This window comes from Oryx dammah, unplaced genomic scaffold (assembly GCF_014754425.2).
Source record: "Oryx dammah isolate SB20612 unplaced genomic scaffold, SCBI_Odam_1.1 HiC_scaffold_27, whole genome shotgun sequence".
NCBI classification, from domain to species: domain Eukaryota; kingdom Metazoa; phylum Chordata; class Mammalia; order Artiodactyla; family Bovidae; genus Oryx; species Oryx dammah.
Window position 1 is genome coordinate 25,991,806 of NW_024070211.1, and position 20,649 is coordinate 26,012,454.

At 44.3% G+C, this 20,649-nt stretch overlaps 1 protein-coding gene across 2 annotated transcripts in view; it reads left to right on the forward strand.

Moving 5' to 3' along the window:
• Window positions 1–12,235: 12,235 nt before the first annotated feature.
• The window catches only part of EPHA4 (EPH receptor A4), a 162,948-nt gene continuing 154,534 nt past the window's right edge, over window positions 12,236–20,649 (forward strand). For both annotated transcript variants that reach the window (XM_040228232.1, XM_040228231.1), the window contains exons 1-3: window positions 12,236–12,382; window positions 15,438–15,505; window positions 19,669–20,332. In XM_040228232.1, the coding sequence (XP_040084166.1) occupies window positions 12,292–12,382; window positions 15,438–15,505; window positions 19,669–20,332 (823 nt within the window). In that variant the 5' untranslated portion in view covers window positions 12,236–12,291. The remainder of the gene's footprint in view (window positions 12,383–15,437; window positions 15,506–19,668; window positions 20,333–20,649) is intronic.

Below are 20,649 nucleotides of genomic sequence, written 5' to 3' on the forward strand. Positions count from 1 at the left end.
CCAACACCACAGTTCAAATGCATCAATTCTTCGGCCCTCAGCCTTCTTCATAGTCCAATTCTCACATCCATATATGATCACAGGAAAAACCGTAGCCTTGACTAGACGGACCTTGGTCGGCAACGTAATGTCTCTGCTTTTGAATGTACTATCTAGGTTGGCCATAACTTTTCTTCCAAGGAGTAAGTGTCTTTTAATTTCATGGCTGCAGTCACCATCCGCAGTGATTTTGGAGCCCCCCAAAATAAAGTCTGACACTTTCCACTGTTTCCCCATCTATTTCCCATGAAGTGATGGGACCAGATGCCATGATCTTCATTTTCTGAATGTTGAGCTTTAAGCCAACTTTTTCACTCTCCTCTTTCACTTTCATCAAGAGGCTTTTTAGCTCCCCTTCACTTTCTGCCATAAGGGTGGTGTCATCTGCATATCTGAGGTTATTGATATTTCTCCCGGCAATCTCTGATTCATTTATTTCTACCATTCTATCTTCTACCTCACCAATCCTAATCCTATCTTCTACTGTTGGTTCCCTCCAGAGTGATTTTGATCTCATTTATTGCACTATTCATTATATATTGACTCTTTTTCATTTCTTCTAGGTCCTTGTTAAACCTTTCTTGCATCCTCTCAATCCTTGTCTCCAGGCTATTTATCTGTGATTCCATTTTGTTTTCAAGATTTTGGATCATTTTCACTATCATTATTCGGAATTCTTTATCAGGTAGATTCCTTATCTCTTCCTCTTTTGTTTAGTTTGGTGGGCATTTATCCTGTTCCATTACCTGCTGGGTATTTCTCTGCCTTTCCATCTTGTTTATATTGCTGTGTTTGGGGTGGCCTTTCTGTGTTCTGGCAGTTTGTGGAGTTCTCTTTATTGTGGAGTTTCCTTGCTGTGGGTGGGGTTGTATGGTTGGCTTGTCAAGGTTTCCTGGCTAGGGAGGTTTGTGTCGGTGTTCTGGTGAGTGGAGCTGGATTTCTTCTCTCTAGAGTGCAATGAAGTGTCCAGTAATGGGTTATGAGATGTCAGTGGGTTTGGTGTGACTTTGGGCAGCCTGTATGTTGAAGTTCAGGGCTATATTCCTGGGTTGCTGGAGACTTTGCATGGTATGTCTTGCTCTGGAACTTGTTGGCCCTTCGGTGGTCCTTGGTTTCAGTGTAGGTATGGAGGAGTTTGATGAGCTCCTGTTGACTAATTTTCCCTGGAGTCAGGAGTTCTCTGGTGTTCTCAGGATTTGGACTTAAGCCTCCTGCCTCTGGTTTTCAATCTTATTCTTACAGTAGCCTCAAGACTTCTCCATCCATACAGCACTGATGATAAAACATCTAGATTAAAGATGAAAAGTTTCTCCACAGTGAGGGACACCCAGAGAGGTTCACAGAGTTACATGGAGAAGAGAAGAGGGATATAGAGGTGACCAGGAGGAGAAGAGGGGGAAATCAAAAGAGGAGAGAGCAAGCTAGCCAGTAATCACTTCCTTATGTACTCTCCACAGTCTGGACCACTCAGAGATGTTCACGGAGTTACACAGAGGAGAAGAGGGAGGAAGGAGACAGAGGTGGCCAGGAGGATAAAGGGGGGAATCAAAAGTAGAGAGATCCAGCCAGTAATCAGTTCCCTAAGTGTTCTCCACAGTCCAGAACACACAAAGAGATTCACAGAGTTGGGTAGAGAAGAGAAGGGAGAGGGAGGAGATAGAGGTGACCTGGTTGAGAAAAAGGAGAGTCCAAAGCGGGAGAGAGCAGTCAAGCCAGTAATCTCATTCGCAAGTAAAAATGGGTACTGAAGATTGGATTCTTAAAGGTACAAAATTGATAACAAGTACCAAAAAACAAAGATTAAAAACCTAGAGTAGAGGTTGGATTCTCAAAAATACAATAATAAAGAAAAAAACAAACTCACAAAAATTATAAAATATATATAAAAATATATATATGAAGTTTGCTTTAAAAAATAGGGTCTTTTTTTTGCAAAGTAATAGTAGGTTATAAAAATGAAAATTAAAGGATTCGGACACGACTGAGTGACAGAACTGAACTGAACTGAAGACTTAAAAAAAAAATTTAATTTAAAAAATGATAATAGTAAAAATATATCTAGGACTTTCTCTGGAGTTGTTGTGGACAGTGTGGGGTCAGTTCATTTTCAGATAGTTCCTTGATCTGGCTTACACTTCTCAAGATCTATAGGCCCCTTCCTATGTAGTCAGTGCTAACTACAGGGTTTTGATCAATTGCACCTGTCACTTCCAAGGCGGTCCCCTTTGTTTGTTTTAGCTTCTTCTGTTTGCTGGTCTCTTCAGTGTCTAATTTGTGCCCTGACACAAGGGGGCTGTGACGGGCACTTTTTTAGGCTCACTTGTTTAGTCATGCTGTGGGGAGGGAGGAACACTGCAAACAAATAACACTGGCATGTGCTCACAGTGTCTCGGCCACACTGGGTTTGCCCCTGCTCACGGCATGTGTGCTTTCCCTGTCTACACTGCCTAGGCTCTAGGTTTCTCTGCTGGGAACTGTTTGAGACTGGCCCTGGGTTGTATGCACTTCCCAGGTCTGAGTCACTCAGGTTCAGGTACTCAGGTACTCCACAAAGGTGCAGACTCGGTTGGGCCTGTGTTTTTTCCCCTTCCTAGGTCCGAGTAGCTCAGGTGACCAGGTGCTTGGCAAGAGTGGTCGCTGCGACTTATCGCCTCCCCTGTCCCTGCCACTCAGTTTTCTGGGTGTACAACTGGTGCACCTTCTCAGGTGTGCCGTGTGTCTCTGAGCTGATCTCTGGCTATGACCCTCCCAGTGGATGTTTATTGTCCAGAATCCCAAGAAGTCTTGGTTAGCAACAAAGCCTGCTTGCAGTTTGGTAGACGATGCCTCTCTGGGGCCGCAATTGCCCTCTTCCAGCTCTAGCTGCCCTCACCTGCCTGTCTCTGGCAGGGGATAGGCCAGTCCGCAGCCAGCTAGCTCTGCTCAGTCCTTTGTTCTGTGAGCGGGCCTGGCAGTGTCTTAGGTTAGGGCTTTTCCTGGGATAGCTATCCCACAGTCTGGTTTGCTATCTCCAGTTAGTTCCCTCAGATTGCCCCCAAGGCATTCAGGCCTGGTCCTTACTCTAAGCAATGCAGCCCACGCCTCCCTGCCCAGCCCCCACTTGCTAGTGGTGGATGCAGGCTTCTGCACTGCTTCTCTGTTGGGAGTTACCATTGGGCACGTATTTTGTGGGTTTTAATTATTTATTTATTTTTCCTCCCAGTTATGTTGCCCTCTGAGGTTCCAAGGCTCGCCACAGACTCGCCAGTGAGAGTGTTTCCTGGTGTTTGGAAACTTCTCTTTAAAGACTACCTTCCCAGGACGGATCTCCATCCCTACCTCTTTTGTTTCTCTTTTTCTCTTTTATATTTTTTCCTACCTCCTTTCGAAGACAATGGGCTGCTTTTCTGGGTGCCTGATGTCCTCTGCCAGCATTCAGAAGTTGGTTTGTGGAATTTACTCAGCGTTCAAATGTTCTTTTGATGAATTTGTGGGGGAGAAAGTGGTCTTCCCATCCTACTCCTCTGCCATCTTAAGACTGCCCTCCTGCTTTTTTCTATCCTAAATCCCCCACAGGGTGTGCCCTTGGAGGCAGCTTTGTGGCTGATGACTCAATGGCCAATGACATTCATTTTTTACTGAATTGGCAGCCAACAGTGTTTTGTTCACAGTATATAGCTGACATTTTAGACATCTTTAGAATATGCAGAGATCTTTTGAAATTACAAAATAAATATTTGGAGTACCAGCATTATACAAATGTTTTAGACGCTGATGGAGGAAAAGAGATTTAGGTTTCCATACTTACATTCTCATTATACACTAAATCATACATTATATTTATGATCCTACTATTTTTCTTACATGCAGCATTTCACTGCAATTACATAGTTTTTCAGAAATAAATATTTTTTTAAAAAGGCAAGGGAGGAATGGCTGTTGCTGTACTTCCATAAAATTGGTTCTTTAACCAGAAAATTAAAATTACTTCTCTTTTAAAACAGCTTTAAAAAAGTTCCAGTTTATGCTAACCCAATATTTTTTAAATTTGTTTTTAATTGGAGGATAGTCCTATATATACTGGGGCTTCCCTGGTGGCTCAGCCAGTAACGGCTCTGCCTGCAATGTGGGAGACCCTATATATTATTATAAGTTTTTAATCATGAAACACTTTTAATTCCAAAGGCTCTTTTAATAATCACAAATCAACATGGTTATTAAACATTATAACATTTAATAGCTAAAATATTTAGTGATTGTAACTTACAGCTTTACATTGGCATTTTGAGTAAAAATGAGTGAACACCATTTCCAAGGTATTTTATCAAAGGGGTCCAAGTAAAAAGCATTTTCCATTTCTTCCAGGGCATGGCTTTGATGCCTGAAAAATAAAATAGTTTTGATGTTTGACTTATGTTCCCAGTGCAGCCAAAAACGATGCAAATGATCTGCTCTGCATTCTTCTGAAGAGAGGTGAATTGTGTCTGAAAAATATTTTGGTCTTGGCCTCTAGAGTCGCTGTGGAACTGAACTGGGTGTCTTCCCCTTTCTCCACCTCACTCTCTGCAGCTCCCAGGAGAACAAAAGTTCCCTGATGGTTTCTATTGGGTTCCAACTGGGTTCCCCCACCTCCACGTGTGGGTGCCATGCCTGCTCTGGGCTGAAAAGACAACTTTACATCTTAAACATGTGATCTTTGGCAACTGAGAAGTGTTCATTAGAGTTGAACACAAATTCAGATACAGCACCAGACAGAGTTTCAGAAAAGTCTTGACCCTTGATTGCAGAGTTCCAAAGAATAGCAAGGAGAGATAAGAAAGCCTTCCTCAGTGATCAGTGCAAAGAAATAGAGGAAAATAATAGAATGGGAAAGACTAGAGATCTCTTCAAGAAAATTAGAGATACCAAGGGAAAATTTCATGCAAAGATGGGCTCGATAAAGGACAGAAATGGTATGGACCTAAGAGAAGCAAAAGAAGAAGAGGTGGCAAGAATACACAGAACAACTGAACAAAAAAGATCTTCATAATCCAGATAATCATGATGGTGTGATCATTCGCCTAGAGCCAGACATCCTGGAATGTGAAGTCAAGTGGGCCTTCAAAAGCATCACTAGGAACAAAGCTAGTGGAGGTGATGGAATTCCAGTTGAGCTATTTCAAATCCTGGAAAATGATGCTGTGAAAATGCTGCATTCAATATGCCAGCACATTTGAAAAACTCAGCAGTGGCCACAGGACTGGAAAAGGTCAGTTTTCATTCCAATCCCAAAGAAAGGCAATGCAAAAGAATGCTCAGACTACCTCACAATTGCACTCATCTCACACGCTAGTAAAGTAATGATCAAAATTCTCCAAGCCAGGCTTTAGCGATACGCAAACCGTGAACTTCCAGAAATTCAAGCTGGTTTTAGAAAAGGCAGAAGAATCAGAGATCAAATTGCCAACATCTGCTGGATCATCAAAAAAGCAAGAGAATTCCAGAAAACATCTATTTCTGCTTTATTGACTATGCCAAAGCCTTTGACTGTGTGGATCACAATTAACTGTGGAAAATTCTGAAAGAGATGGGAATACCAGACCACTTGACTGCCTCTTGAGAAACCTATATGGAGGTCAGGAAGCAACAGTTTGAACTGGGCATGGAATAACAGACTAGTTCCAAATAGGAAAAAGAGTATGTGAAGGCTGTATCACTCTGCTTTTTTAACTTCTACACAGAGTATATCATGAGAAACGCTGGGCTGGAGGAAGTGCAAGCTGGAATCAAGACTGCCAGGAGAAATATCAATAACCTCAGATATGCAGATGGCACCACCCTTATGGCAGAAAGTGAAGAACTAAAGAGCCTCTTGATGAAAATGGCAGAGGAGAGCGAAAATGTTGGCTTTAAACCTCAACATTCAGAAAACGAAGATCATCGCATCTGGTCCCATCACTTCATGGGAAGTAGATGAGGAAACAGTGGAAACAGTAGCTGACTTTATTTTTCTGGGCTCCAAAATCACTGCAGATGGTGATTGCAGCCATGAAATTAAAAGATGCTTACTCCTTGGAAGGAAAGTTATGACCAACCTACACAGCATATTAAAAAGCAGAGACATTACTTTGCCAACAAAGGTCCATCTAGTCAAGGCTATGGTTTTTCCAGTGGTCATGTATGGATGTGAGAGTTGGACTATAAAGAAAGCTAAGTGGAGAAGAATTGATGCTTTTGAACTGTGGTGTTGCAGAAGACTCTTGAGAGTCCCTTGGACTGCAAGGAGATCCAATCAGTCCATCCTAAAGGAAATCAGTCCTGGGGTGTTCATTGGAAGGACTGATGTTGAAGCTTAAACTCCAATAATTTGGCCACCTGATTCGAAGAGCTGACTCATTTGAAAAGACGCTGATGCTGGGAAAGATTGAGGGCAGGAGGAGAAGGGGACAGCAGAGAATGAGATGGTTGGATGGCGTCACCAACTCAATGGACATGAGTTTGGGTAAACTCCGGGAGTTAGTGATGGACAGGAAGGCCTGGTGTGCTGCAGTTCATGGGGTCGCAAAGAGTCAGACACAACTGAGCTCCTGAACTGAACTGAACTCAAAACTCCCATCCTTTCTCTCTTTTTTTTAAAAAAAACTTTTTACTTTGTATTGGCATATAGCCCTTTAAAAATGTTGAGATAGTTTCAAGTGGACAGAAAATGGACTCAGCTATACACATACCTGTATCCATTCTCTCCCAAACTTCCCTCCCATCCAGGTTGCCACATAACATTGAGTGGAGCTTACTGTACTATACAGTAGAACTTTGTTGGTTTCCCATTTTAAATACAGCAGTGTCTACATGTCAATCTCAAACTCCCTAACTGACACTTCTCCCTATCGTTCCCCCTGGCAACCATGAGTTCTTCTCCAAATCTATGAGTCTGTTTCTGTTTTGTAAATAAGTTCATTTGTATCATTTCAATTTAGATTCTGCAGTAAAGGCTGTCATATGGTATTTCTCCTTCTCCATTTGACTTACTTCAGTCAGTATGACAATCTCTAGGTCCATCCGTGTTGCTGCAAATGGCATTAATCATTCTTTTAATGGCTGAGTAATAATCCCCATCCTATCTTTCTTGTCTTTTTCTGCTTCAGCGATTCTGAAGGTCTTTTCCTGTGTCTTGGTTTCTCACCCTTCTGAGCAGTCAAGACCTGAGCTCTGTGGCTCACTTTCCCCCTCGGGTGTCAAGGGCTAACAAGAAATAGTATCAAAGCCTTGACATCTAAAGATGAAATCTCCAAAAAAGTTTCCTGGGAGCTTTAGGAAGCCCGTCAACTGGTGTTTCAGGTCACTATATTTCAGGTGTTGGTGAGGTTTGGAGCACTTTTTTCTGATGAAAGTGGATATTTCATTAGAGCTTAGGTTATTTAATATCACCAACTTCTTGACTTGGTGGTAGCATTTTTGATTCCTTACACCTTGTTTCATTTAATTATTTTTGAAATATTACCTCTGAAGACAGCTGCAATCCCTAGATTCAAATCCTGTTAAATCATGTAGGGATACAAGAGTTAAGGGGCTTCCCTGGTAGCTCAGCTAGTAAAGAATCTAACTGTAATGCAGGATATCCCACTTCGATTCCTGGGTTGGGAAGATCCTCTAGAGAAGGGATAGGCTACCCACTCCAGTATTCATGGGCTTCGCTGGTGGCTCAGACAGTAAAGAATCTGTCCCACAATGCAGAAGACCTGGGTTTGATCCCTGAGTTGGGAAGGTCCCCTGGTGGAGGGGATGGCAACCCACTCCAGTATTCTGGAGAATCCCTATGGACAGAGGAGCCTTGCAGGCTACAGTCCATGGGGTTTCAAAGAGTTAGACACAACTGAGTGACTAAGCACAGCAGTCAAGTGTGAGCTGTAATAAATCAACAGTGAAAGAAAAGGGAACACTTAGAATTTATTTCCATACCTACTCCAGGAGTTGGTGAAATAAAGCCTCCTCCCCCCATGGGGAGCAAAAGATAAATCACAGAGCTTGGTTTCCTCGTGGAAGAGAAGGTTCAAGATGAACAAATGATTGCTCATTTAGTAAACAGTAATCCTTACTAATGAGATATTATTTGAAAGTAATAATAGCTACTGACCACTAGCTCAATACCATACAATCTGCTCTACAAAAGTTTTTCAATTTTCAGAAACATCATGTAATTATCTCCAGTTCACAGATAAGAAAACCATATCTCAGAGAGGTTAAAATAACTTACCCAGAGACACACAGCTAGTAAAAGAGCTGTTAGAATGCCAAAATAAGGATTTCAGTCTTGAAAATCGTGGTTCTGGCAATGACAGAAAGTCACTGGAGCACTGTTGGAAGCTCCATTTTATAGTAAACGGACTGAAGTCCAGGGAAGTCCAGCTACACTAGCTAGATACTCTGGCAGAGCATCTAGTAAAAGGCAGAGTGTATTTCTATTCTCATTCTGACCTTTTCTCTAGCCTTCCATGCACTTTCTTTCTTGTTGCTCATTTGTCCAGAGGTCTTGTTACTTTGGTAAAACTGGCCATACACTTAGAGATAGAAATTCTAAGAGACCTGGTATTATTTTAAAATGTCTTTACACATTAAAGATACTTTTGAAATTCAATCTTCTTTCAAATAAGTGTTTAAAACATACTTTGTAGCTCAAATTTCTATGGTAGGCAATAAAAAAAAGAGAAATTTTATCAAAAATTCAAATTATTGAATTATTATTTTCATTAAGCTTATAAGACTATATATTTTGACATATTTCTTATTGTACTCAAAATATTCTCAACTTCTTACAGCAGTTAGGAGGCTAGTTGTACTCGAGGCAAGACAATTTATATTAAAAGCAGGTGATTCTAGGTGATTTTGATGTAGTATTCTATTGTATGCTTGTGACTCCATTGAATGATTGATTTGTTATAAGTACTCTCAAGTATCTGAAAACTCCAAGGTGTTTTCTAATAAAGTAGGGGGTTTGCATAGAAGGTGGATGGACCAACACCATTTGGTCCATTGATGGACTAAGACCCTATCATTTTTCATTGTTGCCCTGTTTTTTTTTTTTAAGGAAGAATGATGTCTATTAGATTAGGACAATTTTCCTCTAGGTTGTCACAAGAGTAATTTGGAAGATCTCCTGGAGAAGGGAATGGCTACCCACTTCAGTATTCCTATCTGGAGAATTCCATGGACAGAGGAGCCTGGTGGGCTACTGTAGTCCATGCGGTCGCAAAGAGTAAGACACAACAGAGTGACTAACATTTCTTTTTCCTTTTTTTTTTTTTTTTAATTCTACTACAACTTTTTAATGGAAAACACTGAATAAACATAAGCATAGAAAGGATAGTGTTATGACTTCACGAGTCCCGTTATTCAGCACTTAAAAATACACCAAATTTTCCAATACTGTTTTATCTGTTTATTCCCTTATACCTTTTCTTTATTTTCCATTTTTTTTAGTTGGAATGTTTCTAGAGAAAGCCAAGCTATCATATACTTTTATCCTAAATACTTCAGTATGCAACAGCTCATTTCTGATCTTCAGCCCAGAAATGTTTTAAAGAAAAAGTTATAGTTCAGTTTTTCCGAGTTAGCCTTTCCTGTCTCTTGGGTTTCCAGATTATTGGGCTGCTTTGGGTCTTGAAAAGGGAAACGGGAAGTAAAAAGGGGACCGAAGTCACTGAATGTCCTCTAGCAAATGAAGCCTTGCTTTCAGGCAGCTGTAGCTAGAAACATTTTAAAATTCAGTGTGCATATAGGGTAGGGGGGAAGGGTTGGTTCAAGTCTTAGAAATGTTACTGTTTTTAAGAAGGCAGGCAGTCAATTTCCCATTTCAACTACCCATACATGCAAAAATCAAATCTTGCAGAGAGGCAACTAGCAACTATTGTTTCAAAAACGTTTTAAAAAGAATTCAGATTGCTCCTTTTATCTACTGCATCTGTGTATAGAATGACAGGGATCGATATTCATCTCCTTTTCCTAGAAACTCAGGGCATGAAAGAACCTAGAAATGCATTCCTTTAAAGGGCTTCGTATAGTTGTTAAATAATTTATATATATACACACACACACACGTATATCCCAAGTGTGCATTTCTTTGCTCCCTTTTACTTGTGTAAAATCAGTAGCTACAATGACTGAAATCCACTTCCTCAGACTGTGACATTTCAGCAGGTCTTTCACGGAGAAATCAGAACGTCTGCAGCCGCACGAGCTGTCCCTCCAAGCCACCAGGCGCACAAAGCTACTGCCCAGCGCCTCGCCCAGCAGCGCTCAAGGAAAAGTTGCTCATCTTATTATTCCGGGTCTAAATTTTCACAAGTGGAGACACGATGTGCTCCGAAAGCCGATGACCTGAAACCGTGGACGAGATCTCCTCTCTCCTGCACCTTGCCTTACACCCTTCCCGCTTTATCTAGGATTTTTCAGGGATAGCAGCTATTCAGGTTACCCCTGGGATACTGACTACGAATTTCTCCTTGAAACGCTTTCTGATTTCGTCTTCTGCCATCCAGCTGGCGAGAAGTGCGACAGGATTCCCGGGTCCTCTCCACGGCCTCCCGTCACAGCTCCACAAGTGTGGCCTGGGGGCTCGGGACAGGGAAGGGTGGGTGAAAAGATAGCCTACCGACATACCTACTCTCGGCGGGCTACGTGGTGCTGTCTTTGTCCGCTTGCCCTTCCGGGGGCGGGAGTAGGGGGGCTGCCGCGCATTTCCTTTCGTGGCCGGCAGGTGGCGCGGTTGGTTCACGATCAGCCGCCACCGGAGAGGAGAAAGGCGCTTCCACCCCCCGGCGGTCACCCTCCCGCTGGGACCCAGGCTTGGGAGGAAAACCCGGCCTCACCCCACGGAGAGTCAGAGGAGGGGCAGTTGGTAGGAAGGAAGAGGGGAGAAGTCGTCAGGAATCGGGGCGTCTTCCAACGTCCAGAGAGTTGCGTCGGGGGCCGGGCACCAGGCCGCCTGCTGCGTTGCGGTCTCTGGGCAGCGCTCGGTTTTCTGAGCCCGCGGCCGGGGCATCGGGGAACAAACCTGGGCCCAGTGCTGCCAGCTCCCCTGGAAGGGCCACAGGGACACTCGAGCACTCCAGCAGGGGCGGCTGCGCGGATTTCTGCGGCTCCTTGTCGCCCACAGCGTCTTCCTGGCGGCGGCGAGAAGTGTCCGGACCAGCGCAGGGGAAGCGACCCCGAGCGCCGAGCCGCAGCCAGGGCTCGGGCCAGATCCTGAGCTCGGGTGGGCGGCCCGTCTGCACTACAGTTGGTCCCCGCACTCCCTCATCAGCTCTTCGCTTCAACCCCTTGCGCCCCAGACTTGCTAGGCCCGGCTCCAGGGACTCCTCACCGGGAAGCACGCAGTCGATTCCCGGCAGTAAAGGCCACCTCCGGGCGTCTTGCCGGGGTGGGGAGTCCTGTCCGGAGCCGGGGCGGGGGTAGGGGGGAGCCTCTACGGCTGAGTGCGGAGATGCTTCCCCAGGGGACTTCTCCGTTGCTACGAAGTCTTTCGTTCAGCCCCCGGAGACAAGGACAGAGCCTTGCTTCTGGCCGAGCGCCGCGCTCGACGTTGGGGACTGATTAAGTCCAGCTTTCCAGGCAACTAGGAGCCTGGGATAAAGGAATAACCCAGTCCCAAAACTCTCCCCAAAGAGCATTTCTTATGGAGATGCTCCCCAAAGGCACGAAACGGGGCAAGGTAGCAGAGTGGCAGGGGTGGCCGCGCACCGGAGTGACTGTGCAGTCCTAGTCGGGGTGCGCGGGACGCGAACACTTCAACCCTCAGAAAAAAGCAACAGTAGAGGCAGGTCAACTTGATACTTTTTTTTTATGGCAATAAAAGAGCGTTTTCCTCCATCTCAAACCGCCCGAGGAGGGACACCGGGTGCCCAACCTTTCTTCGGACCTTCCCCCCACAACCAATTCAGAGTCTCTCAAAGCTCCTTCCGCCGCTCAGGGGCTGGAACCCTGAGAGGCGACCAGGGGACCCCGCTGTTTCCCTCCAGCGGGGGAGGGCCGTGGCAAAACTCTCCCCCTCAGTCGCGGGGAGACTGAACGCCCCGCCGAGCCCAGAGGGGGCGGGGCTCCGGGACTAGCTCTGCTCATCAGGGGCGGGGCCAGGCAGCGCCGTCTGCGCTACCATTGGCCGAGAACCCCGGACTGGCGGGTGCACGTCACGGGTCGGGCCCACCCCCTTGGCAATGTCTTCAGCCTGCTGCACTCCTAAGTTAAGCATTTATTCCACTGGGATAGAAGCGGTAGGAGCAGCGTTGGCATCGACGAACCATGGCTGGGATTTTTTATTTTGTCCTCTTTTCGTTTCTCTTTGGGATTTGCGACGCTGTCACCGGTTCCAGAGTGTATCCCGCGAATGAAGGTAAGAGCGGGGCGACCTTTCTGCGGTTTGGGACAGAGAAGCGACGATCGGCGGTTGACTGGTCCCCGGGAGTGCGAGGCCGGAGGGTGCGGGGGGATCCCGGAGCGAGCAGTGCGCCCTGACTCTGGAGAAGGGAGCTAGAGCGAGGGGGAACCGCTAAGGGACAGCGGGAAGCGGCCGGGCAGCCTGCTGCGGGGCGGTGACCCGTGCGTGTGAAGGGGTTGCCCAAGTTTGGAGCGAAAGGACGAAGTTTATCGGCATCCACAGGCGAGGGCAGCCCGTGGATGCGCCCCGAGGGGACGCACAGGAGACAACGCCAAGATAATAAATAAATAAATAAATAAATAAATAAATAAATAAAATTTGTGGACCTATTCCTACTACCACTTCCCAACTCCGCTCAGGTCGAGGGGGAAAGGAAGCCTAGAGCTCCTTGAGGGTATCGTGGTGCTCTCGGGTTCTTGCGAAAGCCTTACGAGCTCTGGTTTCTGCAAAGTTTCTCAAGCCCTGCGCTTCCCGGGACCCGGCTTCCGAGCCTCCGCCGCACAGCGGTCGTGGCGCCGCTCGGCGGGCGCCGGTGACCTGATTTCTAGCACCCGGTGTTAAACACCTTTCTCCCCATTGGGGCCCCTCGCCTGGGGGGTGCGATTGTCGGCCGAGGGGGCCTCAAGCTACTTATGTCATCCCCAGACCCGGGGAACCCGCTGGCAAGTTGAATGTACTCGAGTTTTAGCTTTTGGCCCCAAGAACTGTACCCCGCGTTAGTTTGGAGGGAACGTGCGGGACCGACTGGTTCCGTGCGGGTGCTCAGTTTTCTGCGCGTCGGTTTGGACGTGCTGGGAGGACTGTGTGTGCCTGTGTCGTGGAGGTGGGGGTTGATCATTTAGTTTCCAATGATCTCAGAGAAAGGCGAGTTGCGTGCGCGTGTGTGTTTGCGCGCGGGCGCATATGTGTGGATGTGGCTGCGCGAGTGCCCGCGTGGACGCGGACAATTGTGTGCCTGTGCTCGAGTGCCCCGATTGGGCGCGCGTGTGTTCTGGTGATGCTCGCCCTCGAGCCTGCGCGCATCCGTCTCGTCTACTCCTCCACCTCCCCACCCTCCCCCATCCACCCATCCGTCCATACGTCAGTCTGTCTGTCTCTCCTGGATCCGTCCATCCGTTCCTGTACGATCTATCGTTTCCCTATTCCGAAGGAGGGAGCCAAAAACCAACTTAGAGCTTCATCTGGGCAGCCGGTACCCAGAGCTCGCCAGACGGAGGCTCCCAGAGATTCACACACCTGCCGGCAGACACGGCTCGGCTTGGGAGGAAAGGGGCACTCTCTTACCCTCCTGGTCTCCTCCCTCCCTCAGAAGGGCCGTCTTGGTCGCTCCTGCCCCCTCGGTCCCCAGAGGCATTCCTCTGAGCCGAATCCTGGATCCCGCGTTCTCCTGACTACTTCGCACTCTTGTTAGGACGTCCCTCAAGACCTTTTTGCACCAAATGTAGAGATTCCCGCGGCCCCCCCCCCCTTGCTTTTTCTTTTGGAAGGAAAACTTGGGAAACCTAGACAAAAAAGGCGCTGATGGAGCTGTAGGCTGCTGTCGAAAGGGGGGGGGGTCACCCCCTCTCCGACCCCTCCTCCCCCTTAAAAATTAATTCATTTTGTTGCTTTTTATTCCCATCACGTTTTCTTTTCTCCCTTTTACCCTCCCTTTCTACTCCCTCCCTTTTTTTGTAAATTGGGTCTTATTGTTCCCTTTGTGTCCCTAATCCACCTTACATAAATCCAAATGGATGTAGCGGGCTTTTCTCTAGGGACCGAGAGGAGAGAAAGGAGGGGGGCGCAACTCCGGGCTGGAGCAAACCAGGGAAAGCTCTACATTTTAAAATAATTAAGAGACCCTAGGAATTCAGACTTCTCGAGAAAATCAGGAGAAAGGCTCAGTTTAACTACTTTGACGTCGGGGTGAAATGAATAGGGAGGTGGGCAGAATTCAGGAGCCGGGGGGCAAGACAGAGTTGGGGTGAGCTGGAGCAAGAATGAAGGGTTCGCATTCCCACCCCTCCCCCAGACCAAAGAGCTATCTTCGCTGATCAAATTAATAACCCAGTGGTTTCTTTGAGATAGGCCTTTCGACCCCAGGCCTGCAGCTCTCGGTGGGAAAGAGAGTGTGGAGAGTTCAGGAATTCATGGCGTCCTTTTCAATGCCCTCCGTGCCTAGGACTGTTCCAGCTTGGGCGGGGTGCGACGGCTGTGTAGTCGACGTCCGGGTCGTCCTAAGCTTGGATGCATGCTCATAGGTGTACCACAAGCACAGTAAATCTTTTCGGCAGCTCTCCTCCACATCTCAAATTTAAACCAGTGATTTCCTCCTGGAGGAAATCCTTCCTTCCAAAGGAGTCGTCTCCAATTGTCCTCAAAAAGACCTGGGAAAGCGAATACTTAAAGTGTATTTGCATCCTAAGTCCACACGTCTGCCATCCCTCCCTTCTGAAACTTTGATATTTGAAAAAACAGCGGATACCACATCCAGAGCCTATTTATTTGGTGGTGGAGGAGGGAAAAAATGGTAAGAGAGAGAGCCTTTTCATGACCCTTTGAGTACTCTCTGATAGAATTCACTTGTGGCTCTGTCACCATGATGATGAGTTATGCGGTCATCTGAAACTTGGAAAAACAAATAACTCTAGTAGATACCAGACAGAGATGAATGCAGATTTTGCTCTGGAGTGTAACTGCCTTACATAGGTATATTTATTTTTTGAATTGTACTTGAGATTCTCTATTCATCCTTTTTAGAAAATGAATCAACTGAGTCCCGGGATGGAATTTTAAATGCTAAGCAAGTTAAATAAATAAGAACCTGCAGATTTAAAGAGGGGAGAAGATCAAGTGAGTAATGATTATTTACATAAGTGAGACCGAGTTTAGGTTTTGATCAGAGCTGGATATGCACACCCTCGGCACATATGGAAACGCTCAGGCAAATGGTTTTTTGTAGTATTGGCTTTTTGCAATTGGAAATTAATCTATTTTTCTTTGGTTTTCCTTTTTTTTTTTTTTTTTGCAGTTACCTTATTGGATTCCAGATCTGTTCAGGGAGAACTTGGGTGGATAGCCAGCCCTCTGGAAGGAGGGGTAAGTTTTTCGAATTGCTCTCTGATCCACAGGGTAAAAAGGAGTGATTAGCAACTTTCTGAGAGTCCTAATGGCTTGATTCTTGTTGATTGTGGCCAGGGGGTCAGATTTCCACCATGGCCTGTGAAGTGAATTACGCTTTGTTGGAGAAATCCTATACTCCCTTTGGATAGCTCTGTCATGGCAGAACTGGAATCCAAAAGGGCAGAAAGGGGTTTCAAAACTAGGAGACTGGTGGAGGCATCGCCTTAGATGCCCGTTTAAAACTAAAACACTGACAAGAAACATGATCTGGGGACCAAATTAGAATTTATGCCTATTCCTGTGATAGCTGTGAAATCCTGACAGGGTTAATTTTAAAGCAATTGTTATGTTCCAGATGAGGAAAATGAATAAATAAAGATACCAGAGAGAAAACATTTCCAATTGTACCAGAAGCAGGTTTAGTTCTGTGTGTGAGCAGTGGGGGGCTCTGTAACTTGCTATGAGGACCTTAAATCAGCTGCTGTTCACTTGCACACTGAGAGAAAGCCTTATGAACCTGCATAGGTGTTGCACCAGGGGCAATGTCTATGCAGAAAAAAAAAAAAAGCCCCATGTTTGTGCATTGTTGGTACTAAATGTGACAGTTAAAAGTATTTGGAATCTTGGATCTTTGGGGTTCAGGGAGACTGGATTCTTAAAGTATGAGAGGGTGCATCGCTGTTCATTTCTTCTTGAATTTGCCATCACTGCCTATATCAGAAGATTCTGAGAATAGAATTAGGTCGATAGTCACATTCTCCTACCCTATCCCCTTGTCCCCAACACCTTAATAAGAGGTCAGAATGAATCAGCTTTGGAAAGAAATCAGTACAACGTGTAACTCTGGCTTCTGCCAAATTGAAATAACTCTCAAATGTTTTAAGAATTAAGCATATCATCCTACCTTTACATGCTTGATAGTCTGACTCAGTCATTTGATTAAAAGCAGTGGGGGGCGGGGTGAAAGATTAGGAGTTCTTATCAGGCAAAAATTGCAATGCCAGCGCACAGTGTGGCGCTTCACACCTAGCCATTGAATAAACAATAAAGGATTGAAAAAAAAAAAACAAAGATTCATAGAAACTTTTGGAAGATAGGTGTCACAAATAAGGCAAGAAAGCGGACATGAAAAAGGAGAATTTTAGGCTGTTTTTTCCAAAGCCAGTCTTGGCATCCATTTGAAATAAAAGGGAGATTGCCCTGCTTTCCTGTTTTTCAGCCTGAACTTGACTGCAGTTGGTTTGGTCTCTGCTGAAAAATTCTAGTCTGCCCTCAAAACCATTTTTTTTTTTTTTGAATGGGAGGGAGAGTGATTGGCAGGTCTCTGGCAGTGTAGACAGGCTGTATTCACCGCTGATTGCAGGCAATTGCCCTCATCCTTTGAATGCGAAGAAAGGTACAGCTTTATCTTGTGAGAGTCAGACTCTTGTTAATCCTATACCCTGGAAAGGTCACTGATTCAAGGAGGCTTTCCCATGCTACACCAGGGGTATTGCTCTGTAGGTTGAAAGTGTTAGAACTGCTGGCAAAACTGAGAATGAAGGTATCAGTACTTGCATTAAAAAATATAATGAGCTTTATTTTTCTTACTGATTGTTCCCAAGTTTAAAGAGAGGACATATCTAGAATGATTTTGGGCCTGACCTATTACACTCCATGTATATGCGATCTATTTAAAAGCAAGGAGTAACACATTTTTAAAGTATAGTTCATGGTCTGTCTTGTTTCTGGAAAGCTTTTATTGTAATTTAATATGCCACAGACATCTCCTTCCCCACACCCCAACTCCTGAGAACTGTTGAAAGACCATCTGATCACTTTTTCTAGACACAAAACTTCTTTTGGTTGTCTTGATATCCCTTAAAAAAAATACTGTGCATAGCTGATTATACACAACCCAGAACTTTTTATGGACAGAATGTGGACTTCTGAATATAGAATGTTCTCTTTCCCTTTCCTGAAATGCCATGTATGTGTAATGTTTTAAGTATTATTATGAAAGGTAAGAAATGAACTTGTCTGTAAGAAAATTAGTCCTTCTAAAATATATAGTAGCCTTTGAAAAATTATGTGCCAAATTATAAAGTTTAATTAATTTCTAGCTTTTGTGATAAAGAAGACATTTGCAGACTTAGAATGAAGGGATAAATTGGATATCTACCAAGTAGGAGATGGATTGGCTTTTAAAAGTTCTTTCTTTAGTGTAAAAGCATATTTGAGGGTTTTTTTTATTATTTTGAAATCTCTAATTATCCTTAGAACAGTTCACACCTTGGTTGGAAATTTGAAGTATAATTTTGACCAATAATGACATACATTTGTTTGTTGTTATTGTTATCTTTAAAAAGAAACCTTATTTGACAATACCACCAGGTCAAAAATGAGTTATGGTTTCATTTTTCCATTAGAACAGCTAAGCAGAACATGAAAATAATGGAAGGTGATGACTCCTGATGGCAACATTGTAGCAAAAACCTAATTTCTTGGCAGTATTCATTTAAAGGAGAATATTGAGTTTCTGACACTGATTGTAAAATGCAAAACGAAGGGGAGATTTGTCATTGTTCTGGTGAATTGATCAATGTGTTTAGACAATTAAGTTTGGCTGGAAAATCTGAATTAGATCTGAATTATCTGTATGAACTGTGGAGATGTCCGTATGTGCTTTCATTTACATTGATAAATGTGTTTTTCCATATTTCCTTTGTTCTGAGATGAGAAGCATGCTGAGTAGGTGTTTTTGAAGGTGGGGATCTATTTTTGGATTTACATGAATTTCCCCAAATAAGTAAATTACTGGTGATTTATTGCTTAGTGGATAAAAATAAATTTTAATCACCACAGGGCACTTATCTCTTTCAGTTCCAACTTTCATAATGGTGGCAGATGAAAGGGATGCAGAATTTTATGTATTATGGCCCTTCACATAGTAACATTTCCATCCATTAATAGTTTTCCAATGCACAGATGGGAAACCTGTTAAAAGATACATTATGATTCTATGTACTTCATTGGATTGAATGGAGCTTTAAGTGGAGCTATTATAGAATATGATTTTTTTAAACTTTTTTTCTTCTAATTATATTCGTGTGTTAGATATTTAAGCTGATTTATACCAGCTCTATACTGGCTTTATATAGATGTTAATGAAGAATTGGAGGCTGCCTACTAGTCTGGTAGGAGTCCCCAGATTATCTTGCTGCTTTTAGGATTGTTTTAAAAGCACAGCGAAAATGAAACTAGAATGCTAGTCACAGTGAATTTTAACTCAGATTATCCCACTGTGAGAATCTTTATGTTACAAAGTAGATTGAAAGAACACCCTACCATACTTTAAGTTTCTTGGGCTTTCCATCATAAATACCACTTAGTATATTTTTTTCTCAATATCCACAGACTGTTTAGAAGCAATGCATTTGTACATTCATGTTTACTTAATGTGGCTTTCTTTTAAAAATAAAAACAGTATACAAACTTTTGGACTGAATACATGCTCTTGGAAAGTGTCCTACCATTTTAAATGACAGTGTATTTGAGAAATCCAACCCTAAAGTTTACTCTCTATCTTTCCAGGATTACCAAAACTAGAATAGTGAGATTTTCTTTACCCCTTTAAAGAGTAATGACAATGCCAAAAAGAAAAGAAAAAACAAAATTGACTGCCATTTTTTTTAGGTATTAGAGAGCAAAGTTCTGACAGGAGCACCACTAATTAACTGATAATTGTCTTCCTTTGGCAAACTCTGCTCTTCCTGCTCTTAATTTGCAGGTCTCTGCTCAGTTGTTGGAACAATACACATCCCTGGTTTTTCATTTATGAGTAAATTTGAACTGTTGCCACTTGAAATTGCAGCTGTTGTAATAGGTGAATTTGAGGTTGTTAGACCACCACCAGGAACTGCCTGAGAACTCAGAAGCAATCAATCTAGTAATACCTCTGGAATTTTAGGCAAAAGAGTGAAACAATGACAAGAAAATAGCTCCTCTGTATTGTACCATCTTGATGAGGAATTGGTGCTGGGTAGTTTTCTTTCCTTTGAAACAAAAATCATCACTGTCCTATGAGGGGAAAACAGAACTGGTAAATCACTGTATGATGAAATGTTTGCACCTGATGCATTTCCTTTGGCTCTTTGCAGTGGGAGGAAGTGAGTATTATGGATGAAAAAAATACACCAATCCGAACCTACCAAGTCTGCAACGTGATGGAGCCCAGCCAGAATAACTGGCTGCGAACTGATTGGATCACCCGAGAAGGGGCTCAGAGGGTGTACATCGAGATCAAGTTCACCTTGAGGGACTGCAACAGTCTTCCGGGTGTCATGGGCACTTGCAAGGAGACGTTTAACCTGTACTACTATGAATCAGACAACGACAAAGAGCGTTTTATCCGAGAGAGCCAGTTTGCCAAAATTGACACCATCGCAGCCGATGAGAGCTTCACCCAAGTAGACATTGGCGACCGAATCATGAAGCTAAACACGGAGATCCGGGATGTGGGGCCGTTGAGCAAAAAGGGGTTCTATCTGGCTTTTCAGGATGTGGGGGCCTGCATCGCCTTGGTATCGGTCCGCGTGTTCTACAAGAAGTGTCCGCTCACCGTTCGCAATCTGGCCCAGTTTCCGGACACCGTCACAGGCGCTGATACTTCTTCTCTGGTGGAAGTTCGAGGCTCCTGTGTCAACAACTCAGAAGAGAAGGATGTGCCAAAAATGTACTGCGGGGCAGATGGTGAATGGCTGGTACCCATTGGCAACTGCCTATGCAATGCCGGGCATGAAGAGCGGAATGGAGAATGCCAAGGTAAGGAGAGCCATATTGTACTTTTCATTAGGGCTTAGTGCACGTAATTAAATCAGAGATGAGACTAAATGGAGTAAAGCCAGTAATTAGCAGCCCCTGTGGGATGTGGTGGGACAGAGGGGTCTAATGAGTAAGTGCTACAGCTCCAGGTGGCAAAGCTAAGATGATTCTAATACTGACAAAATAAATGATGCTGCTGAAATCAGCAGAAGGCCAAACACATTTGCTAACAGGCACTCAGATGTGAACCGGCTTGATGTGCCCTCTGAAATGTAAATGAACAAGCTGAAGAAAGGGCCCTGATTGATCCTTGCTTC